Genomic DNA, 27136 nt, shown 5'->3' on the forward strand with positions numbered 1-27136 from the left:
AACCCTGAAAGAAACTCCGAGATTCCTTAATCAATCTATAAAATATTACAAAATTTTTTATGTGCGAACATAAAAGTCAAGTACGGCTTGGGTCAGTTGGTTAAGATGGTCTGACTTTGAGCTGCAAATTTGGCAGGACACGAGTTCGATTCCTGGTACTTGCAGTTTCAAAATATTATTTACGAATAATTAAATACAAGAATTATTTTCAAGACCACTGATGATGGGTGTTTGGCAATATTCGAAACAGCTGTATGGTTAGCCCAAAAATCAATCAAAAATCAATTTTTGTTGTTGTAGTTCACTACTTTTTGAAAACATCTTTATAAAATCTTTTTTTAAATTCTTGTTAAAAGCTATAGTAAAAGGACCTATTAGTATTATTTTCACTAAATTAAAAAGGAATTGATTGATGAGTCCGAACATTAAAAAAGACAACAAAAACAACAACAAAAACTTTAATAAATTTATAGAAATTCGTGCAGCCTTGGCTACTTGTCGAAAAACATGATTTGTCATCGTTTTTTATTTGACGGGTATAAGTTATAAGCCTGACACTTGCAGTCCAACAAATTATATACTGACTATTAACTAATTAAATAAAAATAAGAATATTTCCTAAGATCACAGATGGATAAGTACTTGGCAATATTTGAAATAGCGTTGTATGATCAGCCAAATTTCAATAAATTAATCAAAATTTTTGTTGTAGTTTTTTCATTACTATTCAAACACTTCTAGTTTCTTTTTATCATAAGGAACTATGGTCGACAAAAAAATTAGGAATTAGTTAGAAATTGATTGATGTTCATCAAACATTGTGTGTTTATTGAACTTTATAAAGACCTGTTCTCGAATAGATGTTTCAAATTTAGCATCCATTATTAAAGTGCACATGACTAAAAGAGAAGTCTGCAATTAATAAAATTATCACATAAGATTATGCGACAAAATGATTCTATTTAGGTTGGGTTAGATTATACCGGCGATCATAAAAGTCCATTTAGATCTGTTGACGTATTGTGTTGACGCATAAGAAACTTAGAGTTTAAAAACCTATAGCCGAAAATATTGTTTAGACGAAAGTCCTGAAGTTGGTCAAAATCTTCAAAAAAGATAGCCCACAAAGTGGTTTCATGACGAAGCGCTTATGTTGAATAGTAACAAGCACGTGTGAGGTACTGTCATCGTGCTCTCTACAACTGCGAGAGGAATGATTAAATGGATGATGCAATCTTCTAGTATAGTTTACTAATCGGTTGTGACCTGGCAACAAACTTACCACAAGCTTAATAACTATACGGAAGTGCTATAGAATCTTCTCATCTTTTCGTAATTGTTTATTATAAGATCCAATCTATAAACTAAGAACTAAGAATATAAGTAAAATCGATTAATCCACTTACCTTGTGCTCTGAGCAATCTTATCAGCGAAGTTACTAATTCGTACGAAGTAGGAGATTTGCTTGTTTCTGGCCTTTAGTTTCTTGATTTTTTCCAGATTATTATTGGCATTGTTGTTGTTGTTGTTGTTGTTGTTATTATTATTATTATTGTTGTTGTTAATTGTATTGGTATTGGTATGTAACCCATTACCACCAATATTGGTGTTGTTGTTATTGGTTTTATTCTTATTATTGTTGTTGTTGTTATTATTGAAGTTGGTTTTGTTGTTGGTGTTGTTGTTATTATTTTTATTCTTATTGTTATTATTATTCATTATGGTTTTGTTGTTGTTGTTGTTGTTGTTGTTGTTATTGTTCATATTAACTTTGATACCATTACAGTTGTTGTTATTATTATTATTGTTGTTGTTGTTGTTGTTGTTGTTGTTGTTGTTGGAACTCATATTCATTTTAATATTGTTGTTGTTGCTGTTGTTTGCATTATTATTATTAGTTTTGATGGTATTATATTTATCATGGTTGTTGTTCTTGTTCTTATTGTTGTTGTTATTATTCAAAATTATTTTCTCATTGTTGTTGTTGTTGTTGTTATTATTTTTATTATTATTGATAGCAGTAATTTCATTACGGCCATTGCCTAAATTATTATTGTATTTGTTGTTGTTAGTGTTGTTAGTGTTGTTGATTTTGTTGTAGTTGCGATTATTGTGGTTGTTGGTTTTTTTGTCCAACTCCGCAACCACCACTGGATTTACTGTGCCCTTGGCCTTCTTCATTTTTGCATATTTTATTTGGTTAACGCTTTCAAACGAATTGATATTATGCACTTTAATTTTTGCGTATTTACTGAATAATTGATTAAATTGCTAAGTTTTTAATTTGTATCATTAAGCTTTTATGGGCAACACTGGTATTTGTGCTGCAAATTACCGCGTTTGCAGATTTTAGATTTTAGATTTCAGTTTTCCGATTTCGGATCCTTGGAGCCTGCGAAAATTGACGATAATTTAGCGAGCGATTATTTATGCAGTCCGTTGGAAAATTTGCGGACTAGAGTTCAGTGTTTAACACGCGATATTATGTGATTATTAATATTTTCAATTAATTTCAGTTTATTGGTTAATAATTGATTTTCATACCAATGAAATCAAATGCCAACACTCAAAAGCTGCGGGTTTTGGATAGGTTCACATTGATTTTAACGTTGTTCAATTTTTTTCCTTTTTCAACTCCTGCATCGATTCATAAACTTACTGGAGCAGCTAAAAAAAAATGCAGCTTATTATCAATTTAATTTAATTTAATTTATTTATAATTAAACTAATAGTAATTAATGTATTTAATAAAGCATATTAAACTTAATTTGTTCAATAATATAAAATTATTCGCTTTTTAAAAATAATTGAGATGAATTTTCGCGGGAAAGTAAAAAAAACGTAACTTGAGGCTCCATTAACCCTAAAAGATATTTAAAGTGCAGTAAATACCATTACCACTTCACTACATTACAAATGGTATTTGCTCCATTGGTTATGGGCGAAAATCAGCATTTTACTAATATTTAATGAAGAGGGTATCAGGATTTAGGGATTTAGATAAGTGCACCCACGGATGTGCATTGGTGTACCTATACATGTGTTTTGCGAACAATAATCCTTCTTATGTACTTCTATAAAGTATACAAGAGTATACTCTGTGTGAACAAAGACTATATCTATGTGAATCAATAGAATCATCCTAATACCTTAAGATCTTCTATTTTGATATTTGTAGACATATTTTCTAGTTAAAGTATAGCATACATTTATACTATGGGTGGATGGTGTTAAAAACATAAGTCGCGTTATTCTACCAAATACCATTCGAATGGATTCTTTGCGAACGCATTGTCTCTTCATTGTGAAACAATTGTATTAATTGAGTTATTCTGTTTCGCAGCAAAGGTAAAGGTCGTGACATGGTTATAATCATTAACGGTGTCGTGCTACCAAATTCTCTTATCTCCCTAAATCTGTTCTGCTTCACTTTACCAAATGACACATAAATTGAACTCACCTCAGTCGTATACCAACAACTCACCCATATTGACATGCACGGTCGCCACGTATATCGGAAAGCGATTATTGGGCATGAGAAACGGTTCAAATTGCGGCAATCGAAACTCCCGCCTGCTGAATAATTAATTACCGAAGTTGAAAATGATTATTATTTGTAAAAATATCAAATTCAGTCCAACGGATTTTTTTCTCACTTTTTGGCTTATCGGAATTTCGATATGTAGGCGTGGGTGTGTTTGTGCGGGTTTTATAATAGATATATTATGTGCGCATATAAAATATATAAAATGAGAAATGGTTAATGGCGGGTGGTGGCGCTATTTAGTTTTGAACTGTTTAAATATGTGAATTTTTACATGTGACGCTCAGCAAGGATATGCCGCTGACATGAACGGTTGCTAATACGCCATATGCTTGATTATTTCACGGGTCTATTGCGAGGGTGGGAATGGGTATGGGTATGGGAATGAGTAACTGACTTGAGTACCGTAGTTGTTATGTGCGTTTCTGCTGTGTTTCTTATAAAAACGTGGAGGCAATGAAATAATTTCCTTAATACCCACTTTGATTTTGCATAAGAGAGGAGTCTTTTCGCTATACTATTATCCTTTGGCACTGTCGCGTTCTTCCATGCTGCCCTCACAACTCGTACTTCAAGTTCATTTGTGACTCCGACGTCGACTTTCATGCAGTCACATTTTATCGCAACACAACGACTTAACATGATTATATTGAATATATATAATACCTAACCGTACAACAATAACAACAACACCGCCCATTGTGAAGTTGAGGAAAAACCATAAAAAACCACACAGCAAAAAAAAAAACACAAAAAAAAACAACAAATAGAAAAATTATGGCCTTCTTTTAATGGCAGGAGGAGGGGGAGTTCGTATGCATGTGGTCGTAAAGGTACACGCTTATGCAATATCCATACAAAATTATTTCTATGTTTATGGTGTATAAGACAAACAGACAGTTGGTCGGTTAGGCAAATGAGCGGGTGTATGTGGGGGCAGGGAACAATACTCAACAAATTGAAGGCATGAAACAATTAGAATCAAAAAATAATATTTTATTTTATTTAGAATTTTTATTATACTTTTTTTTATTTATTTATTTTGTAGCTGAGTTTTCAGGACTTTAGGACTCAAGGCGTATTTCTTTCATGACGTCTGTCTACTGGCAGCAGTCACACTACCACATATACTTGTACGTGTAAATGAGTTACTAGTCTATATGGAATTATTTATATTTAAAATTAATATCAACAAAATTTAATTTTATATTTGGAAAAATTTTGTATAATCGAGGTAAACGCCTCACAGCCCACTTCTCTAGGGATGAGTGGAAAAAGTTGCTCCGACTGCTTGTGCTGACCGAAATGATGTCAAAGAAAGAGGAAATTTTTGAAATGAAAAGATTGAAATTTTTGTAATTTAAATATTAAATTTTAAATAACAAAGTTCGAAGTTTTATTGTCTTTTGTTTTATTGAAATAATTTGAAATTTTTGATTCGATGCGACTCGATTCGATCCAATTTAATTTGAGTCGCACTGAGCCGAACCGAGCCAAACCGAGCAGAGCAGAGTGGAGCTGCTTCTACTCTGGATTTACTGCTTCTATGGCGAAGACAAAAATTTTATTGCAATATTTTTGGAAGACAATAAAGCGTAAAGGGAGGAAATACGGTATACCGAATAGGGGGAATAGGGGAGAAGTTTGCAGTAATTGAAGTACTTAAAGCAGGTGTGTATGTTGGGTGGTTGGGAAAAATATTGGCATAGGGAATACGTATGCAAAGCAATAAAAATCACATAAATTCAATTTTAGTGATAAAAAATTTTTTTTTTTACATAAATAAATGAACATAAAATTGAAGTTGTAAAATTGGGGAGGGAAGGCACTGGGATCAATTGGATCGAACGACTTTAAAAAATAAAATAAAAATTTTTATAGAACGAGCTGTGAAATTTTAAAATGTTCTTCCATACAACCGGTAATTTGAATAGTGTAGTCTGTGTTGAATAAATCCCATACATAGCTATGTACACTTACACTTATGTACATATATGTAGAGGACACAAGACAGCAACGTTGTTGGTGCAAAGATGTGGTTTTGTCTTTGTACATTGTGTTCTCAAGGCAGAGCACTAAGCATTCGCTTTGAGCAATACGGTAGGTTGTGGAAAATGAACCAAAGAAGTGTTAAAGTATTCCAAAAAGTACCGGAAAAAAGTGGTGCCAAAACCAAAAAGTACGTGGACTTTAAATGAAAACTTTCACTTTATTTTTTTAATAACAATGGATTGTCGAAACTGTCAGCGTTGTTGGCTTGAAAACTATAGTAAATTTCTTTCCTTTGTGTTTATATGTTAAATGTTAAGACAAGAATAAACTGTGGAAAAAAACACCAATAATGTTAAACAAGAATAAAAAAATAATAATTTTTAAAATGTCGAAAAAAGAATAAAGAACTATTAAAGTGGAAATAAGCACGATGTTAATTTATAAAGTTGGTCGAGTACTCGCAGAGAATATTGGAATGGAGCAAGTAGAAATTCCAACGTATAGAATTCTGTTGCAATCATACTTTCATTACTTGCAACTTTGTCGCAACCATACTTTCATTACTTGCAACTTTGTCGCAACTATGCTAAATTGAGAGTTAGGCATAAAAAATAGTATAAGATTTTAAATATAGAAGTACGATAATGAAAAGAAGAATGTAAACAAAAAAGAAGAAAATAGCCTGAAAGTAAATTTCGAAGAGTTGAGGAATATAAAAAGTGTTTGAGATTTTCACAAGTTGCTCTATATTCAATATATATAATATGTTGATAAATCACTTGTCAGACAAAGAGCATGGCAGGAGAATTCTCAGTGTAGAGTACATTTAAACACAAGGTAATCCAAACGTAAGTAGTTTTGTTGCAAACATTCCTTCAATATCTGCAACTTTGTCGCAGATAATTTAATTTGAAAAAAAGGATAACTAAATCCTAATACTAATAACTATTAATAAAAACATAACATAAGCAATATATGATTCATATCATATCCTTTCTCTTGTCGCCTTATCACTACTGCGTGTAATCGGTTCATAGATATGGGTCAAAATCTTTCCATCTGATTTATGGTATAGCTACCATACTAACAGAAGGACCAAAAACAATCGTTGGCCTTCTCTCATGTCATTTCAGAAACATTCCTTACCAATTTCTTATATGAGAAAATAGTTCTTATATGTAAATATCTATCCAAAACATAAGAAATATCCTAATTTCTATTTATATTAAAATAGATTATTTGAAAAAAATTTTAAAGCTCTATTCATAATCTGATATAAATGGAAAATGTTTTCAAATAATTTTGAATGAGAATTCTCAAACAATATTAAGAAGCATCATAAATCCTTATTATTATGATGAACTTGCATTTTCGTGAACATAATCTTTCAGAATGAATGAAAAATATATTGATGATTGTTTGAATAACTCAATAATGGTCTTCAAATTCACAAATCTTATTTAAGTTCACAATTAACACAAGTTTATCCTAAACAATAATAGTCCCGAACTACAATATGTCTGTCGTAAAAACCGATTAAAGTCTTTGTACGAAATGTGGTTTCACTTGTGATAACCCATTAGAACTGCAAGATAGTACTACGGAATCCAGATGTCGACAATTGCGGTTGTCCTGTACACTGAATTAGCTATGTAAGAGAGTGTCGTGGTTAGTACCTATTAGTTAATACCTAAGGTCACGCCGGAAGAGTGTTATCATTTGTGTTTTTATTCAATATAAAGTTGCATTTTTGTAGTCGGGTGTTGTGACCCAAAAAACAACAGAGGAGGAAGTTATATTCAAATATATAACTTCAAATCGTATCGGAGAAGTTTATTCCATTAAAGGGCATCCATTGGCGTATTATCTTGATGCTAGTGTTTGCAATACCCTGGTGTTAAGCTTATCACGATAGGCCAAGGTCTATATATACATGTATATATCTGTATATGTACCGGCAAAAGGGGTGTAAATGCTTTACTATGTCATTTATTTAGTCATTGGAATCAAGAAAAATACAAATAAAAAGATTCAAAGAAAGAAATGCAACAAAAATGGCAAAAGTAAATAATTTCTTTGGCTTTCCAGTGAAATTCCAGAAATATTCCGAAACCTTTTTTCAATTCCGATTTTCTGCAGTCAGGAATTATTGGCAATATGAACTGTTGCTGCCTTGCCATTTGGTACTTGGTAGTTGCTTTTACTGTTGTTGTTGCTGTTGTTACTCCAGCTGCTGTTGTTATTTGGGTGATTGAAAATCGACAAAGAACGGAACGAAATACGCAGAAACATTGAAAAGTTTAGTAAAGCAATTATCGAATTGGAATTTGTTCACTGAGCCATGCAACAAGGAACAAAACAACGAAAATCACACTCGAAGTGAAATTGCACTCAGGCAGCTTTTCCTGTTCCCAGCCATCACTCCTCGATTCACCACTTTCAACCCGGCACCAGCAATGCGCCATTTCGGTGCATTGTTTCATTGTGTTCATATACGTAAAGGAAAATTGGTGGAATGGGAGAAGTGCGGAAATGAAAGGGCAAATAAAAAATTTCGCGTTCAATTAAAATTTTTTGTTTAAATTCGGTTAATTCCGCTAAATTTTTTAATTTATGGATTAATGGCCATTGTTCTTTCTGCACTGAAGAGATTCACGGAGCTGGAATTACTAAATTATTTGGTGGGATAGGATGGTAACTTGCAATTACAAAGGCGACTTATAAGGGATCGAACTTCATGGAGCACTGATACGAATTCGGTGAACTCATTAAAATTTTTATAAGAACAATTGTTTTTAACAAGGCTTAAAAGTATTGCTGAGATCGGAATATTATGTAGAACGTGGGGTAGCGTTGTTGACAACTATTATCAGGTCTTAGAAAATACTTAGAATAAGATAAGTAAATAAAAAATCTTAATTTGATATGGTTCTTCGGTCACATTAATGTTATAGTAATTGATGAAATCTACTACTCCTACTTGATCGTATTCTTTCGATAATAAGATTAAGACCATTTTGGGTTATGAAAAATAGATGGATGGCTATATTTTTGTAAACCAACGTCAAAAGAACTGCAAATACAAAAGTAACTATTAACCAGGTGAAAGCTGCCACCTGATTCTGTCAATTTCATTAAAGACATGTCGCAAAATAATAGAGACTTTGAAAGCATTTATCTAGAATAATGCTACTATTATGAATGTAATAGATTACTATTGCGGTTTCTAAAAAAATGGCTTAAAGAATATTATAGAGTATATCCTGAAAAAACTAGCCAGAAATAAGTAACTCAAGACCATTTAGTAGAGGCGGTACATTGCTTGTTCGGAGACACAATCCTAGAATGGAAGAATGGAAAAATGCAGAACACTTATTTTATGACTCGGTGGTTTACAACAAACGACTAAATAATCAGATGAACTGGGTATAGTAGGAAATGTCTGTAATACCATGTCATTTGAAAGATTTGTTGTAAGAAGCAGAAATTCTTCACAGATGAAATTTAAGTCCAGGGCACGTAGAAAAGTACATAGTTTTCCACTACGTACTCATATGTCCATACCGGTGAAGTCAACCAATACTAAGACAAACCGTTGAGCAAATACGTTTTTGGGAAGTAAAGTGAATGAACCCGAATTTTATAGATGTCATGTAGCAAGGAATTCTCGTTTGGGAAAAACTTTGTGATGGCGAAATGCTATGCTTGTCGGGGTTCATGGGCCGGAAATATTTTCAAAATAGGAAAGCTGCTGGTAGCAATCTTATTATTTCTGTTTTCCATAACACTGCGAAGTGCACAAGCGATAAGATTATGTAAGAGTGTATGTGAGTTTGTGTGTATATATACATGTGTATGTGTGTTAGTGATTGTTTGTTTTTGTGTTAGTTGCAGGTTTGCTGCACGAAATAGTACCACAAAGTTCACTGCAACCTAGAAACAAAAATGCTGCAGATAGTGACTATTATTCTGAATTCTTGTGGAAAATGGAAAGTGTACAAGTAGCAAATATTCGACTCTGTATAGCCGGACGGGCGTGTGTATGTGGGTAAGTGTCTGTCCGTATGTCTGTGCATATGTCCATAGTTTCGTTTATGTTTCCTTGTGGCTCCCAGCATTATGTGCGGTGTGCTATGAGGGTATACTGTTTATGATAAAGAAGGACGACCAAGAGAAACATAAGAAATTTGTATATGTGTGCTGAAAAGGTGTTACAAATGGAAGAAATTAAAAGAAAATTAAACAAACTGACGAAAAGGAGCCAATTTAAAGCAAAATACCTAAGAACGAAATAGTTGACATAGACGGAATTCAAAGGACAACGCGTACATAAGGAAGCAGAATGGAAGGCTAAAGTTAAAGACGAAAATTAGTGAAAATTTAAGAAAATCGAAAGTGGATGCATTTGCTTTTCATTGTTGTGGAGACGCTGGCACATATGAGCAGCGGCAGCCGCAGTGGTATTTTCTGCCATCAAACGACGGAACTGGGTTGGAAGCACAGATAGCAGACTGTGGCAATTTCTATGCACTCTGTTTATTGCTGTCACTGCCATTATTTTCTGAAATATTTTAAATTTTGTTACTGTTTTTTATGTGCTGTTCTCTTTCGCCAACGCGCTTGCTACCTCTACACCCGCTATCAACGACCTAGAGTAGAAAGTCACCACAACTCTTCGATATTCCTCAGTATTATTCCACATCAATTTCACTAAAACTTTTTGCAAAATGTCATTTATCAATGTCGTGTGTATGTATGCGCTTAGTGTGCTTGTGTGTGCGAGTGTGTGCAAAGTGCTTAATTCCGAGCAGTCAAAAATAAAGGCAAAATTAAAACGAAACAACTCTTTTCAAACTTTAACTTCTCTAATAGCTAAGCACATAAATATGTGAACATGTATGGAGTCGCCCCATCCTCTCACTTTTCAACTCCAGCTCCATCTCTATCAACGTCTGTAAAATGCTCCAGTGCAGGTGTGTGACCTATGTTACTAGTTTGTGTGTATATGTAAGTGAAGGCATAATTGAACGGCCCACTGTTTCAACTGCCAGACGATGATGATGACAAAGTCGATAAGCAGGACTGGGCTGGGAAGCAAGGCTGCCATAATTGGAGAAAACCTTGTTGCTTATTTGGCCTATAAACTTAAACACAAACACTCATTTGCATAGGAGTCAGTGGTGTGGATGAAAAAACTTCCGGGTGTATGTGCTTGTCTCCACATAAGTGGCACATACTGCTCAAGTATTTGATCAATAACTTGCTTTGAATTCAGCCGCATTCCAGAATTTCTAACTGTCGTATACGGGAACGTGAAACAAGATTTTTCAATTAACTTTAGAGGTCTTCTCCAGCACCGATGTGGCATATTAAATACACTAACGGTAGGTCAGAATTGGAAGCTTCAAATTTTGTTCTAAAATACACAGTCCTTTTTTAGAATTTTATATATGCAAATTTAAACTTTGAGAACTTACTCAAGATTCTGGAAACTTTGTGAGAAGTACTGTGAAATTACTTTCTACACTTTAAGGCCACTAGTCTCTGGAAGAAGGAAGGACAGTACAGAATGCTACTAGAAATTCCCATTTTTTTTTAAGGTTATTGAATCAGGCATTAACAGAACATTTTTTTTAAATCTGTGCTCTTAAAATACATGTTCTCAATACTTATCGTTATTTGAAAAACCAGAAGGACCATGAACTACACTCTACAAGTTCGGATTAGAACTGTTGAAAATAATTTACTCAGAATCCACTGCTCACTCTATTCTAATAACAAAAATAAAAAAATGTGTGACAAATCGGAATCATAATCAAGGAAAAGTCAGATTTGAAACATTCTTTATAACAACAAAACAAAACCCATCGAAGATTAACAAGTTACTGTGTACAAACTCTTCTAACTTTGACTTTCTTATCTCTCTTTGTAAGAAAAAATTTAAGGACATATATATAGGACAATTCGAAGTACCCATTCTTGAATTTGAGAAAGAGCAGCAATTTAAATATGCTGGACATATTGAAGATGAGGTAGGTAGATAGGTGAAGTGGAAGAAATAGCTAAAAAAGCCGTTTTGTTCCGTATTCTACATACTTGTGGGTAGAAAGTTGGACTTATTGGAACCAGCCAAACGAACTAATAAATGAAAGTATCTAGCTAATACCAATGATGGAAATATCGTTGGTTGAGTTAAAAAATGGGGTGCCCTAAACCTTAAACTTGGTACAATAGAACCTTAAACCTTAAACCTAGACATAGGTACAATAGGTACTTGAGTATCTATTTTTCGAGCACTGGGTAACATGCATTATAAGAGATTTATAGGATTAACTCAGTCTGTCTTTATGCCGTCCTATAATTTAGTGTTCTGTTAGGACCAATATTATCTAAGATACAATATTAACGGCAACAACTAAATTAAATTTCTACCAAATTTTTCTTTACTTATTAGAAAAGTCGAAAGCTTATGTCATTTTATCCTTTTTATGGCACTAAAAAGTGTTAGTGTTTCTGTCACTTACCTAGTGTTCCTATCTCATGAAAGACTAGACAATCGCATTTATGAGTCAGAAGCTTTATTTAGATGGATATAACTATTGTATAACTATTATAATAAAAATGTCTATCTAACTGGGATGGTTACATGTCTGAGATAATTTTCTAGCAGTTCCATTTAGAAAAAAGTACTCCATACATGTCCTGACTAAGTGATGAATAGCAGAGCCGTAGTGGCTGTTGTTAATACCCAAACTTACGTGGGAAAAATGATCGGTATTTGCTTATCATTCATGCTGCGTATAGTTGCGTATTCACCACCGGGTGCTAAGACCCAAAGATCACATAATTTCATTGGAACCGTTGAAAATTCATTTGAATATACAATGGGGCGTTTATCAGCGGATTATCTTGATACATGTATTTGGAGAGCACCGTGTTCTTAAGCTTTCGCAGCAGCTACCCACGGTAAACAACACTGTTACTGTTACTGTTACTACTTGACCGACCAACTTCCTGGTTGTGTGTAAATGAGCAAATTTAATGCTGTTTGTGGGTACTTCGGTATTAATATCGTATTAGTTCCGATATTTTTCGACTGTTTTCTAATTATGTTCCCAAATTATTATTAAACAAAAGGCAATAAGAATTGTGTGATGTTGCTCTGCAAAACTCCATAGCTGATCCAATTCATTTCTGTAGATAATATAATTAATTAGGCCTCTTTTTGAAGATTTTATTTCTGTGATTTTAGTTTATTTTGTCAGATTTTTTTGTAGAAAATCATATGGGTGCTTTTAAATACTAGTCTGCAGAGCTGGTTATCAGCTGGTTATCCAGTATTTTATTGAGATGAAAAATTTTTGGCTCTTTTACTAAAAGTACACCATAGTATTCTATAAATCGCAATATGTTTTCATTTTAATTCAATTTTAGTCCACAAAAATTCATAAATAAATTATAAATTAGTGTCTTTACTTAACACTTTTCTATAAGACTTTATTTCAGCCGATATTATTTTAATTTTATTTGAACTGTTCTTCCAGACTTGTTCTTCCCGCCTGATAAATAGATGAATTGGTCCCCGTGCATTGACGATTAACTATGTTTGTCGTCAATAAGAATCTTAAATGTAATTAAGTTAAACTCAGTAATAAGTTGCGTATCTGATCTAATTTTTTGAATGTAGCGGTATAAACAGAAATAGAAGTTTCAATATTTCAACGATTTAATGGTATAAGCATTAACATTATTATACCACTTGTTATTAAATTTAACATCCTCAAGTTACTATTAAACTCTCGATAAGGACTAATTTTTGGAGTGATTATCTAAGCATACTATTTTACTGTCATGGTCAGCTCTGGGCAGAAGCAGTGATGGAATACTGTGATGGAGACCATGTTATGCATTTCATATGAATGAGTGTTCGGTATAATTTTCATTGAATTACTTATGCATTTTGCTTGGATATTTTCAACGTCTTTCTATTTATAATATTTACAAATTGTTTGGTAAAGAATCTCCTCCTCAGTCAAATCTTTCTTCACTTGACGTACAACACTCAATCACAAGAGCCAATGAGAGCAAAATAAGTGGCTAGCCAGTTTTCTTTCCGCTGAAACATACGTACAACATTTTAGTTACATTCCGCATTGCGGCTAGGAAAGACACTAACTTGACCATCTCCAATGCTTGTGCTTCGATTGAACAGAGTCGAGTGACGGACCCTATCCTTACTACCATGTAATCGTAGAAGTGCAATAGGCAAAATCAAGTCCATCAAATTGAGCTTGTGAGTCTGTGGCTTCATATCGAAAACGAATGAAGCTGAATAATATTTTTAAAAGCCTTTCCAACTCTTTAGTCCGTCGAGTTTTTAGCTCTGAAACCGAGATTACGACGATGTCAAACGTGCGATACGAGTACGAGTTTTACTGGGAAGCTGCAGGCGATTTTGATAAAAGTTTTACTTGCTACGGTATGTTTGTTTTGCTTTGGTTTCGCTTCGTTTTGTTTTGCTTTTGCTTTTGGTTTGCCGAATAAATGTCACCAAAAATTTTCATTTTCCCATAAAAGTTTTCATAAAATTTTACCAAAAATTTTTACTAAATAAATACGTACGAGTACATTCATCCGAGGGCCACTCATCTGAGTGCAGCTGGAACACACTCGCCCGTCTCACAAAGTGTGCATAACGAGATTTAATGCTTTTTTAATATTTTTTGATATTTATTCGCCATTCTGAATTTCGTCCTTTTATTTTGTCCTTTTGCCTTCTGCCTTCTGCCTTCTGGATTCTGCACTCCTTTTGTCCTGATGCTTTTTGTTCGGATTGTTGTTGTTGGTTTTGTTGTTGGTGTTTTCATTAAAAATCGTAAATTTTTAATGAAAAACTTTTTGCTTTCATTGTTTTCACTCTTTTGATAAAATTGCACGTGGCCATCACTTCTATTTCGGACTTTGGCCACGATTTCCACATAATTCTATTTCAACTATTTTAATGCGAAGCCATTAAATGTTGCAAAAGGACATGTGGAGCGAGGAGCGAATATATGTTGCATTGAATTACGGAAAGCAAATCTGGTAAAAGGATTTGTACAGCAGCTCAACGTAATACTGATGAGAACTATTAAAACTGGAACTCAGTTTAGAGCACAAAATATTGCTCAAAATAGTTTAAAGGATTATTTAAGAGGCGTGGGATGTCCTATATCTAAGTTTAAAACTATACACATATAGATGATTCAATTGGAAACTGATAAATATTAAATGACAAATGACTAGATCAAAAATATATATTTGAAAATTTTCGCTTTCTTCACTTGCAAAAGAAATTGTCAGTTTAGTGAAAGGATTTACCATCCTCATCCTTCGCAGGTAGCAAACTGGAAGGAAGTGTATTGAAACTTTCAAATACAAATCTTGCGTATTACAAACAGTCTTATCTGTGTACATAGCGTAGGTGTGCTCATTTTGAATGCAGTTAATATTATCTGGAATTTGTGAGTTCCTTTATTCTCGATAGTCAGCTTCACTTGTCTGTTTGCAGTCAGAGTACTCGGCGTTCTCGTCGCACCCGTCGCACCCGTCGTACTCGTTGTACTCGTTTCGCTTGTCCTTTTTTTTCGTTATTGTCGTTCACGTAGGGAAGATACAAATTGCTTCTATTTATGATTAAATTATGTATCTTTTCTATTTATTTATACTCGTACTCGTGTTTTTTTCGACTTGCTTGAATTTTGACTTTTAAGCTCCTCTCAGCTCATATACTTGCATGCGAAAGCGAAAGAAGCTGCAGGAAGAACGAGCAGCAAATTGACACGAAGATAGGAAGTATTTCACTTCCGCTGATACGGTATGGTGCCACTTAACAGTTGGAGTCCTTTGAGCGCTGATTTCACTACTCGACGTGCAGTTTTCGCAGTAAACATTTAATTCCTTATTTCGTTTGATTTTCGTCCTTTTTATTTATTTTCGAAAATATTTCTTTTCTTCTTTATAGAATTCGCAACACGAAAGGACTTTCATATTAAAATTTTTATTTGATATCTGTGTATCTGTGTATTCTGTCACTTGATGTTTTAAAATTTGCAATTTCCTTGGTTACAGATATTATTTATTAATAATGAAATCCTGTAGTTTGCTTAGGATTTCTGAGAATTAATTTACATATGAGAATGATTTTGACTCGGCTGAGACTTTCTTCAAGTTAAAAATGTTAGCCAAAAAATTCAAAACATTGTCTTCTTCCAACAGTCTGTACTGCGGCCAGAAGAGTTCTATTGTAGAAGCCTTACTATTGATTACACAAAGCTACTTAAAGCTTTGTGTATAAAGTCAAGAACTAAGAACTCAAGAGAAGAGTTCTTAATCTCTTCTGATGACAGAAGTTCCATATGAAACAAGTTTTTTCTGAGCGTTATTACAGCTGGACAGTCACAAATAATAAGTCATCTTTGCGATGATACACTAAAAGAAGTCAACCACACCACAAAAAATTTAATGGGCTGACTTATGAAACATTTAGAAGAATTTTTGGATAAGTCAATGACAATCGTTATTTTTAAATTTGTTTTTCGATGTAGTTCCCTTATAAATCTGCTTAAACGGCTTTATTGAAATAAAGAAGATTTTGAGATATCTTGCAATATTTTTTAGTTCAAAAATATCATCCGAATTTAGTTGGAACCATTTTGTCAAATTTATTTAAATGAATAAATAATAATCTGAATCAGTTATGTCTATTACATAAAATGGATAGTTCTCAGATGAACCCAGCTAATACCTAACTAGGTATTAAGTCTCTCTCCCATGATTACCGGAATAAAGTTTCCACACAGCTGTGGATATTTTCTCTATTCAATCCTAAGAGGAGGTTTTAGTGGGTTCAAAACCCTCGCTCCTTTGTAGAGCCTTTGCCTAACATAGCCGAATCATTACTTATTACTGGTTATCCATATCATTAGGTACGTCTATTGCAATCACAAAAAAAAGACTGTGCATTTTTAAAAGTTGTCGTAGTAAACGAATCTCCAATATCGGAGATCTAAACAGGACTCAAGTTTTTAAATATTGGTAGACTGAAAAAAAGATATGATATATCTGATATTATGAAATATTCTTAATGACAGCACACACAAATTGTATGAATTGGTGTTTATACAGCAGCATATATTGACTAAGTCTTAGGGTACTATAGCATCTTTACTAGGTATGTTCATTTCTATCATAACTAATGCCTCGTTATATAGTTTGATGCAACGAGTTAAAATATTTCTATTGCTGAATCTTATAAACTGAGTACAATTTCGTAAACTCGTAAACTGGGTATTTACTTTAGTGTTTGCAGCATTTTTTTCCGCGGTTCTTGTTTTTCGTAAAAGGTAATATTTTTAGGGAGTGGTCAGTGACATATCTGTTTTCAAACTTTAAATTTTTTGGTACATCAAAGAAAATCCGGGAAAACTCTGACATTAAAAAAGTCCTACAACCAAGTACGATGCTTTGATTCAATCTATCATAATCTACTTAATCTTATTTGGACTTGAAGCTCTACTTTGGAGATCTGACATAATCCGCTCAATCTTATTTGTGACTCGAAAAAAGAATAAAAGATCTACCTTTGGTGGGAATAATAATAAGATGGTAATTCTTCTTAATGTTAAGGAGCATTAAAAATTGGTAATGAAATGTAGAATTTTGAGTTCTATTATAAAAGAAATGTAATTAAAAGGTGCACGGAATTCTAAGTGTGCATTGTAAGTCCTAGTCATAACTTTAAATAGATTGCTGTTAAGTGGTATAAGCTGCTTATGGAGTTTAGCAGTCTAATTGCGATTGTGAATTTCTGATTTTCTCAAATCTGTTAAACTAATTCAATATTTGTAACATTCTTAAATTTTTTCTTATAATTTTTAAATAATGTGTTTAAACATTATTTAGAATTTTTTCATGCCTAACTAATAGATCTTCAGCTTCTTCTCTGGATATATCATCACTGCGACGTACATTCGGGTGATCTGCTTAAAATCAAATCGAATTCTTGTGTCCTGGTAATTTATGGTATTTTTGGTCTCTTTAAATGAAATGATTGCGAGCCACTAATGGAAAATATTAAAGGAGCGATATTTAAAGAATATGAGGACATGAGAAAGGTAATTTGGAAAGAGCTATTGAATAGTTCTTTTTATGTCCTATTTAAGATTTTTTTTTCAAGTGCTGTTTTTTATTATTTTCTTGTAAAATGTATTTTAGTTTATAATATGCCTTTCAACTGTTGAGAACTTATAGGCGATATAGTAATGTAATTAATAACTACTATCATCTACGACTATTTGATCAATTTAAGATAATGACAGTAAACTATTTATTGGTATTCCGAAAGAATTTCTGAAGATTTGTCTTTTGAACTTAAGTCTAAAGAGTATTATACTTAGTTGATGTCAGTTACAGTTCAACTCAGGCTTATTTAGATCTTTAAATTTAGGGTCTTGTGATTTGTGCTTGATATTATAAAATTTAAAAATTAATTATATTATATATATTATACATAATTATATTATATTAATTTAGAAATTAATTATACTTTGTTATTCACTGTATAACGAATTGCTGAGTTCAGTTTTAATACTTCTATTATTTATTACCATCAAGAACATATCTCAATATTTAAGTAAAGCACTTATCACGAGCTTACTGATACTGATTTAATGAGTTAGATGTTATCTGCACTCTGCAGGCTACACCGCAAAGTTTTTGGCAAGTTCGATATATTTTGCTTTTTAGTGTTTTTACTTGTACTTATACATTTATACCGAACTTGAGAAAAAATTGCAATAAACTTGCTATAGAAATTTTTATTATTTCCATTGCATGTGAAACTAAAAAAGTAAATGGAAAATATTTAAAGCTTGGCAAAAATTAACCAATCGGTTACATTGGTATTTGAATTAGGATAAATATAAATATATGAGATATATATATATAAGACATTTAAAATATATATAAATGTATGAGATATATATAATATATTAAAGATAAATATATATATTAAAGATAAATCCGGCTATAGGTTACTTTTTGTTAAAATAAAAATTAAACGTTTGTTTAATTATATATTTTTTAATATGTTCTATATTTCGACACTCTTTGTGTCATCATGAGGACCAGGATCTAACAAAAATTAATATTAATAATATCTATATCTAAACGTCATGCTCTTGTTTTCGTTCTCTATAGTGCAATATGACGTTTAGATATAGATTTGATTATTTTATTAATTTATGTTAGATCATGATTTTGATGATGACTCTCAAGGAGAGTCGAGAAATGTAGAACATATTAAAAATTATTAAAAAATGTTATTAAAAAAACCAGGTCGAGAAATAAATTCAAAATTTAATATACTGAAGACAAAAATTCGATAATTAATTTAAAAACTTGTGTACAGAATTTGCAAAAATAAATTCATGTATTATATTAAATAATATATATTATATATGTATAATAAAAATTATTTATTAATTTTAATTTAATTTTTTTTCTTTCCAGTTTTTCAGTTTGGTTTTATGCAAAATATTTATCTATAATTTTTTCTAATTATTATTGACTTAAGTAGTTATGCAGCTTCTGTTGTCTAAGATATTTTTGTTAGATATTTAATAATGTGCAATAATTATCATATTTATTTTAATTTAAAGGTATAACTTCTAATTCGAAGTTGTCACTCTGAAACCTTTCGCTGGTGCTGCATTTTTATTCTTTTCTTCGCATGCAAAAACACAGTACCTATTTTTCGCATACAACCTACGTCCAAATATCACAACATTTGGTTTATTTTAAAGTCTAATTAAATTATTTTTTAATTATTTAATTATTTCTTAATCAATTATTTAATAGTTTTTATATATAACAACGGACAAAACATTTACAACAAATTTACGGGATTCATACATACCTGAGCGGACCACTTGGTACTGGTGTTCAGCGTTCTTGTAAGCGGACGAACAGAAAGTCTCAAAGTTACTTTTCAGAGATCTCTCGAGGAGCGTTTCTCTGTGAGCTTAATTATCTGGTAAAGTCATTTACGTTCAAATAATTGTTAAGATTCGAACTAAATATTTTTTAATTAAAGAGAAAAAAACCTTTAATTAGACGCAATTAATTTAAATTTTTTTAAATTGGCGCGGCCAATCATTTTTTTTTATATCCAATTTTGCTCAAATTAGGTTTTTTTCTAATTTTAAACTGAGATTTCGAAAAAAGGCAGCAGTTTTGGTAAGTTTTTTTTTAAATTGTAATTGAAAGAAAATTATAAAAAGAAGAAGAGTAGAATTAAATGAAAGATACATCTTTAATAAAATTTTATAAGTTTTTATGTATTAAATTGGCCCTACGTTGGCTTGTCTGGAACAATTTAATTTTGCTGTCATTACGAGTTGAAGTTAATGTTTCTTATAATTTTTTTTTGTTTAATCTTTTTCTGTCAAGATTTCAGCAAAAACTTTCGTAGTGTGTGACTTTGGATGTGGCACATTCTGTGCCAGTGACTGACTCGAGGAAGTCATTAGCATATTGATATGCTTTAATTCCATCGAGAAGATGAGCGCAGAACTGCGACCAGCAGTTGCGTATCGAAATTCATTGGAATCAACGTACTGACACGCGACTATTTTCACATCAGCGGAGTCTGCTGACTGCCATATGCTCTGATTTTTCGGATAAAAATCGTTTTAATTTAAATTTTTATTGCAACTTTCACAAAACTGAAGATGTCGAGTGACGAATACTACAACGCGGGAGTTATAATTATGAAAATGAGGGAGAATTGGCGATTTTATCAAAATGAAGAATATAAGAGTTACTGGGAGTTTTTTTCATCATATTTGTTATTCGCAGTCATTGGAAAACCTGAGAGAAATATGAAATTTTATAATAATGGAAATATGTTGCTATATATATAATATAAGCTAAACGTTGGAGGAAAAAATGTAAGCTTCTTAATAGAAGTAAGCTTTTGAAGATTTCAGTCTAACAATATCAAGCACCGAGTTGTAGACATCTATGTAGACATCTAGAGAATCTAACGTTTTTGAAACTTTATTTTATGTGGAAAATTATTTGATTGAAGAATATCAGAGAGATAATAACCGAACCCAGAACACAATAATAAAATGAAAGTACATCATCATCTGTCCGTATGTCGTTTTTGAATTATATTCACAGTCACAAATTATTTTAATAAAGGATATCAGAGAGATAATGACCTAACTCAAGAACACAATAAACCGAAGTATATCATCATCTGTACAGGTTACGTCAATGAATCGTATTCAAAGTCGTGAATAATATTAGTGAAAAAGAAAAACTACTTCTCCAATAATTTGTCCTACGAACACAATAGAGCAAATTAAATCGCCATCTATGCGTTTGTCAGTTTTACTGATGAAATTAACTTTTCCCTTCTTTTATATATTTCAGAATACATTCTTCGAAATATTTACTTCTACTGTTCTTTTGTGCCATTAATAAGAGTAAACATTCCATTACAAAATGACTTCAAATAATTTCGGGAAAATTTTTTCTTATATGCTTTTTTTTGGAAATTTAAATACTCGAATGTAATTTATTTCGGTGCCGCCTGCATAGAGTCATTTTTGCTGATTTTGTATTTAATTAATTGGGAAAATTTCGAATGCCCTCCCGCGTCAGGGTACAGCATACAATGGGAAATTAATGTGGAAGTTCATATCGAAGACCTCAGAGCAGTGCTAAAGAGAGAAAATTGTCTACAACATTTAAATTTAAAGTGCACAATTGCAATTGAAATGGAAAATTACATAAAATGCACAAAATGTACAAATAAAGCTCTCGAAAGACTGGCAAGAAACAATGGCGATAGCTGGTAACTACAGGAAGGAGCAACAGCAACAGTAACAGCAACAGCGACCGACGACCGACGACCGTCGACCAGCGACCGTCGACCAAATAAAATATAAATTGTTGATTCAACAAACGCATTGGAAATGGTAGCAGTAGCAATTGTACAGAATGCCAGTGTAGTTCCACAGCTCCACAGCTATGAGAACCACAAAATTCTAATTCTAATTTTAACTTCAACTTCAATTTCAATTGCAACTGCAACTACAACAGCAACGAAGCGAAATTTGTATAATATTGGCAGGATGGCTAGATGGCCGGATGGCAGGATGGCCGCCGGGAAAGTAATAGCAATAGTTACAGCAACAGCAACAGCTGCTACAATGGGCGGTTGTGGTGGTGTTGCCCTATTGCAGCTCTCGCCAATGTGTATGGTATAGTAGTAGCTGGTCTACTATTGCTTATTATGCCCAAAACTAATTTGAATTCAAATTTATTAATTGCATGCATAAATAAATAATGCAGATCCGTAGTTATAAGTGAGCAGCTGCTACTGGCCGAGCAATGTAAAACAGTTAAGTTGAGCTCGGCAAAGGCATACGTACTCGTGTCTCTACTATAATACTAAAATTAAGTCGGAAAACTTAATTTTGCTTAACTAAAACTGTACTAAACTAAATGGAAAAGTTACTTAGCTAAAAATGATGGTAAATTTAATAATTTTGAGTTTGAAACATACTTTGCCTTTATCCAAGTCAGCAGCAGCATTGCGGCATTGCGGCAATTAAGTCGATTGCATTAGCGAGAATGACATTTTCACTTGATTGGAATTTGTATTCACTACTTAACTTCAATTGCAACTTTAACTTCAACTTCAAGCTTCAACTTAAACTATAATTTCAATTTCAATTTCAAGTTGAACATCAGTGCCTTCGCCATAGACAATAAAGTGCACAATGGCAACAACCCTACCACGAACACAGTCGTCGAAAAGTGAAAAGGCAAACGAGTTGCAATCACAGCGACTGGCCTGGTACAGTGACTGGCACAGTGACTGTGGCTGTGCACTACACCACTGCAGATGTAGTGACAAAAACGCAATCACACAAAGGCGAAATCACTTTCACAGCAAACAAGAGCAGTGAATCCATTAAAAACCGTTTAATATTAAGAGCGACACCAGGCCATCACTGAGCCAAGTCGCATCCACATTCATATTAGAGTTCTTCACTTACACATTAACGTTCACATTCAGAGTCGAATGAACTCTTCACTATGGCGATTGTCTTTAAGAACTTTCGACGCTTTCTACTTTCTTTATTAACTTCTAGCATTTTCATTAATATTTTCTTGTATTCTTCTCAAGAATTTTTTTTTTGTTAAAAATTTGTGCTAACACTGGTTCTGACTGAGACTTTAAACTATGGCTTAGTCGCCAACTACGTCTACGTCTATGTTTCTGACTCTGGCTCTGACTCCGTCTTCGGTTTCGGTCAGAATCTTTATCAAACTCTAAAATTTCTGTGTTTGCTCTGTCTTCCGTCTAAAGTCAGTCGTATTGCTTGCTTTATCAGGAAAGACTTTGTCCATTTTTTAGAAATTCTTCTAAATATTGAAAATTCTATCAATATCAGTCAAAAGTTCAACTTTCTTCACTTTCTCTGAGCTGAGCTCATCTGTTTCCAAACTAAATTTACTAAGTCGAACCAGTGCACTTTTGAATTTGATTTGAACGTTAAAACCGTTAAATTTTCCGTTATTTTAATTTTAATTTTTATTTATTTATTATTTTTTTTGTAATTTGTAATTTTTTTTTAAATGATAAAAAATGAAATTATCAAAATGAACTGATAATAAACAAGAAGAAGAATATACACTAAAAAAACAGTAATGAATTTTTGTTGGTATTCTGTTGTTAAAATATTTTGATTTGAAATTTTTGTTTGATTTTAGAGCACCGACAACTTCTCTTCTTAGAACCACTCGCTTTCAAAGTGCCACGACGACTGATACGATGAGCGCAGTGACATGCAATTTTATAGCAACGAAGCACGCACCACTGACACTGGTACGAATCGCAATTGTGCAGTGCGGTGAGTTGTGGTAGCATTGGTAGCATAAGACAGTAACAGCAACATCAACAGCAACAGCGCCAGCACCAGCGCTAGTACAGCACGTACAGTACAAGCAATAGCAACAGTCGACGACAGCAACAACAGCAACGAAAGCAACGAAAGTATCAAGCAAAATACGAGCACAACGAGCACAACGAACGCAATGACTAAATGAAAACGATGTACATTTTCTTCGTCCTGCTGCTGCTCACCCACAATACCCAATACCCAAAACGTACACAATACGTTCACATCGTCCACATCGTCCTCACATACTCTACGAGTGCTCGTCTTTCTCACTGCTGTTCAGGTTCGTTTGCGCTACTGTCATGCAGGTTGAGTTAGGCATCGTGTGTGTGGTGAATTGTGGTGTATTAAGTTAAGCAGACAGCTCCAGCACTGTTAAGTTATATCGTGTGGTGTAGAGTTTAACGACAAGCAGAAATGCTATGGCACGAGCTGAACCACGATGTACTCATCGTAGCTTGAATACGAGTACGAAGCTTAACCACAGCTACGAACAGAAGAAGAGCAACGCAAGTAAGGTTCACTAAGCGCAAATGCTAATTTCATATTTGATTGATAGTTAGTGTATGTGGTGTTCGGTGTTGTTCGTTCGTGTGTATGGGTATGCGTTTGGGTATGCGCGTGTGTGTGCGAATGTGCGTTCAGCGGATGCAAGCTGATTCAACGAATAAACGCGAATATCATTTAATGTTGTCGGCGTCGTCGTCTGAATACATTGTGTGCAACAGTTATGCGAATATTTCATAACATCACAAAAACAAAAAAGCGATTATTGCGCACTAAAAACAAAATCAAAAACAAAAACAATAATGCCAATGCTCCGCTTGCATTGCTCCACAGAAACTAAGAAAAAAGGGTTGCAAAAATAAATACAAATTGTAACAATTCTGTGATTAAGACTTTTTGCCTCGCCTGTTCTGTCCTCGCCTGTTGTTGGGCGGCAGAATTCGCTAACAGCAGCAACTCAATTCAAATTTAAATACAAATTGGACAACATCCGTGCTGCTTCTTCCCAAAATTGTTATTATTAATTAGAATTTATATTTCTTTATTTAGCTAAACTAAAAGACGCTTAAATACATTACAATATCTGCTTTTACTCAACACAAGTAATTAATTAAATAGTTAAATATAAAATAAATCATTAAACATTTATAAAACTTGTTTCAAAACGTAAATTCAACAAATTCAACACATTCAACGTAAATTCTCCAAACTGTACCCATGTTAGTAACAAACTCACCACACTATAAACTGTTAACAAAATGCTTATAAAATTATGGCAGGTCATTGGTTAGAGCACAGGCTGTGCGCGTCTTTAATGTGTGTGACAATAAAAGGACTTTAATGAATTTCCACAAATTTCAGTTAATAATATTTTTTTCTCATTTCAATTAAATTTAATCGATACTAAAATGTGTTTTCTTTTCTATATATAAAATTTCATATGTAGTGGTATACAAAGCACGTATAGGCATTGACAGAAACGCAGCAAAATTTCCTGCAGTGCTAATATTAGAGTAAAAGCCTCTAGAAATGGATCCTAAAAATAAATAATTATAAATAGCTAATAAACAGAGAAATAAAATAATTAAAATTAGTACAATTGAGTATAATCAGAAGGAAAGGTATAGAATTTAAATTAAATAGATATAAACAAAGTACCAGCTCCCAACGAAGCGAAGCACTGCAACCATAGTTGATCTTTTGTGCTTTAACAGACGTCTTCTGCCTGTTCCCTTTTCGAATGAAAGCCAGTATGTCAATAGTTGAGGACCTACTAATGTCAGAGGGGAGAATAGTTCTCGACCTAGTGACATCCTCCTGGCCCAGGTCAAGGCTGCGCAGTCACAGAGAATGTAACTAGAAGTCTCATTTGCTTCTAAGCAGAGTCGACTATCTTTCTCTTCGGACAGACCCATTTTGTTAAGGTGATAACGCAGTCCATGGTGACCCGGAAGGTATAGAAACCATGCTACAGTGTTCTACGGTATACGGATGCATTATCCAATAACAGATTCTGAATAGACAAGTGATATGATGGACAAGAAAAAAGAGATAAATTACTACTTATAATACTACAACTCTTACTATTCCTTTACTCCTACTTTTATATTTTCTGCTACTCAAGCAATGAACCACTTTGGATGAAAAAAATTTAAGACAATACTTTCTAGGCATATAGTAAAGTCCAATCATTACTACGGAATATCTTATGGTAACTACTACTTCTACTACTATTTCAAGTAACTGCTTACTCCCATCTTACTAAATATTTTGGCAAGCACAACATTTAAAATGGTGTCTTCTAGACAAAAAAATGAAGTGAGAAAAGGACGATGAGATATTTCATATCAGTTACTACAGCGAACAATCTCACTATTAGGAAAACTACAGCTCGTCTGAAAGTGCATAAAAAATTTAATTGAAATATAAACATAGTGTCAGTTAGTTAAGCTGCTTTGAAGTCCTTGAGTTTTGTCCAATTTACATTAAAGAATTTTTTTTAGATTGCTACATATTTTTTAATAACATGTCGACGCAGTTTAAAACTTTTCAACTCTGGGTTGCTTCTCATGAAGATATTTTCGACGATTGCAAGGCAGACAAGTTCAGACGGAGTTCTGCAGGTAAAGAACTCATTGCAATTTCATAAGAACTTTTATTGAGATACTCCGTAGAGATATCAGTCTGGTAGTATGTTTGTTTATCACAATCTCGATTACCCGATTTCTTATTCGGACAGAATTCTTGCTCAATATACTGTTGGATCATTTTGGTCGGCAAAGAGTGAGCTTGAAGGATGTAGTTTGAACACCACCGTTCTTGGCATGAATATTAGAAACAGGCATCTGCAGCCTTTTTAGCTTACATTTACGCGGAAATGCAATAAATCGTTATGAAATCTTCTTAAGACATAGCTTGCTTTTGATTTTAATTGCGTCGAACTCCTTAGACAAGGATATGTTAATGTGACTTTGTCGGCTTGAGTTGTTGTTATTGAGTCAGCTTAGTTCACCAATTCAATTAAGCTCTAAGTTTCCATTTGACATAACTGCTTTATGCAGGACCTTAGCTATATAACTTATAGAACAATTTTAAGGTTTTTATAGAGCGCGGGGTACTTTAAATATAAGCGCTGGATATCGCAGTGAGAGAGCTAAAGACATGTTTGCTTAAGAAATAGTCAGTGAATGATTATACAAGGCACAATCTTAAGCTTGTGCGTTCTGTTCAGCTGAGTACAGGCCGAAAATGAACTTTTGCTTATCAAGTTTTGGTCATATTACCCTAGATTTTACATAGTTGTCTTTATTTCTTAAAAATTTGTTGTTCCCAACAGTTTGCTTGAAAAACACTATTTCAATAATGTTTTACGGTGGCGTTAGATTTCCTAATATCTGTTATATTTACTATATTATAAATAGTATTATTTATTTATAAAGAGGTTTTTTCGAACAGTAGTGAAATAGAACAACAAAAATTTTTTTTTTTTATATTATTTTAATTAATTGAATTTTTGGCTGACCATACAGCCGTTTCGAGTATTGCCAAATACCCATCATCAGTGGTCTTGGA

General features: G+C 33.0%; 1 protein-coding gene and 1 long non-coding RNA gene across 3 annotated transcripts in view; both read right to left on the bottom strand.

Annotated features, from left to right (window-relative positions):
* LOC119688176 (protein O-mannosyl-transferase TMTC2) overlaps nt 1-1782 on the bottom strand; it is a 101399-nt gene extending 99617 nt beyond the window's left edge. Inside the window, exons 1-2 of the mRNA XM_038102861.1 lie at nt 1772-1782; nt 1407-1670 (exon numbers count right to left, since the gene is read on the bottom strand). Coding sequence (XP_037958789.1) covers nt 1407-1670; nt 1772-1782 — 275 coding nt within the window. The remainder of the gene's footprint in view (nt 1-1406; nt 1671-1771) is intronic.
* An 844-nt stretch (nt 1783-2626) lies between these two features.
* Nucleotides 2627-23179, bottom strand: LOC119689559. 2 transcript variants are annotated; one of them, XR_005253449.1, is made up of 2 exons: nt 22156-23179; nt 2627-2668 (listed from the first exon to the last, which is right to left on the bottom strand). It is a non-coding gene; the product is annotated as an uncharacterized LOC119689559 (long non-coding RNA). The 2 variants fall into 2 exon arrangements; XR_005253450.1 differs by lacking the exon at nt 22156-23179 and adding an exon at nt 19495-19644.
* Nucleotides 23180-27136: the final 3957 nt, after the last annotated feature.

Source organism: Teleopsis dalmanni, chromosome X (genome assembly GCF_002237135.1).
Source record: "Teleopsis dalmanni isolate 2A chromosome X, ASM223713v2, whole genome shotgun sequence".
Classification (NCBI taxonomy): Eukaryota; Metazoa; Arthropoda; class Insecta; order Diptera; family Diopsidae; genus Teleopsis; species Teleopsis dalmanni.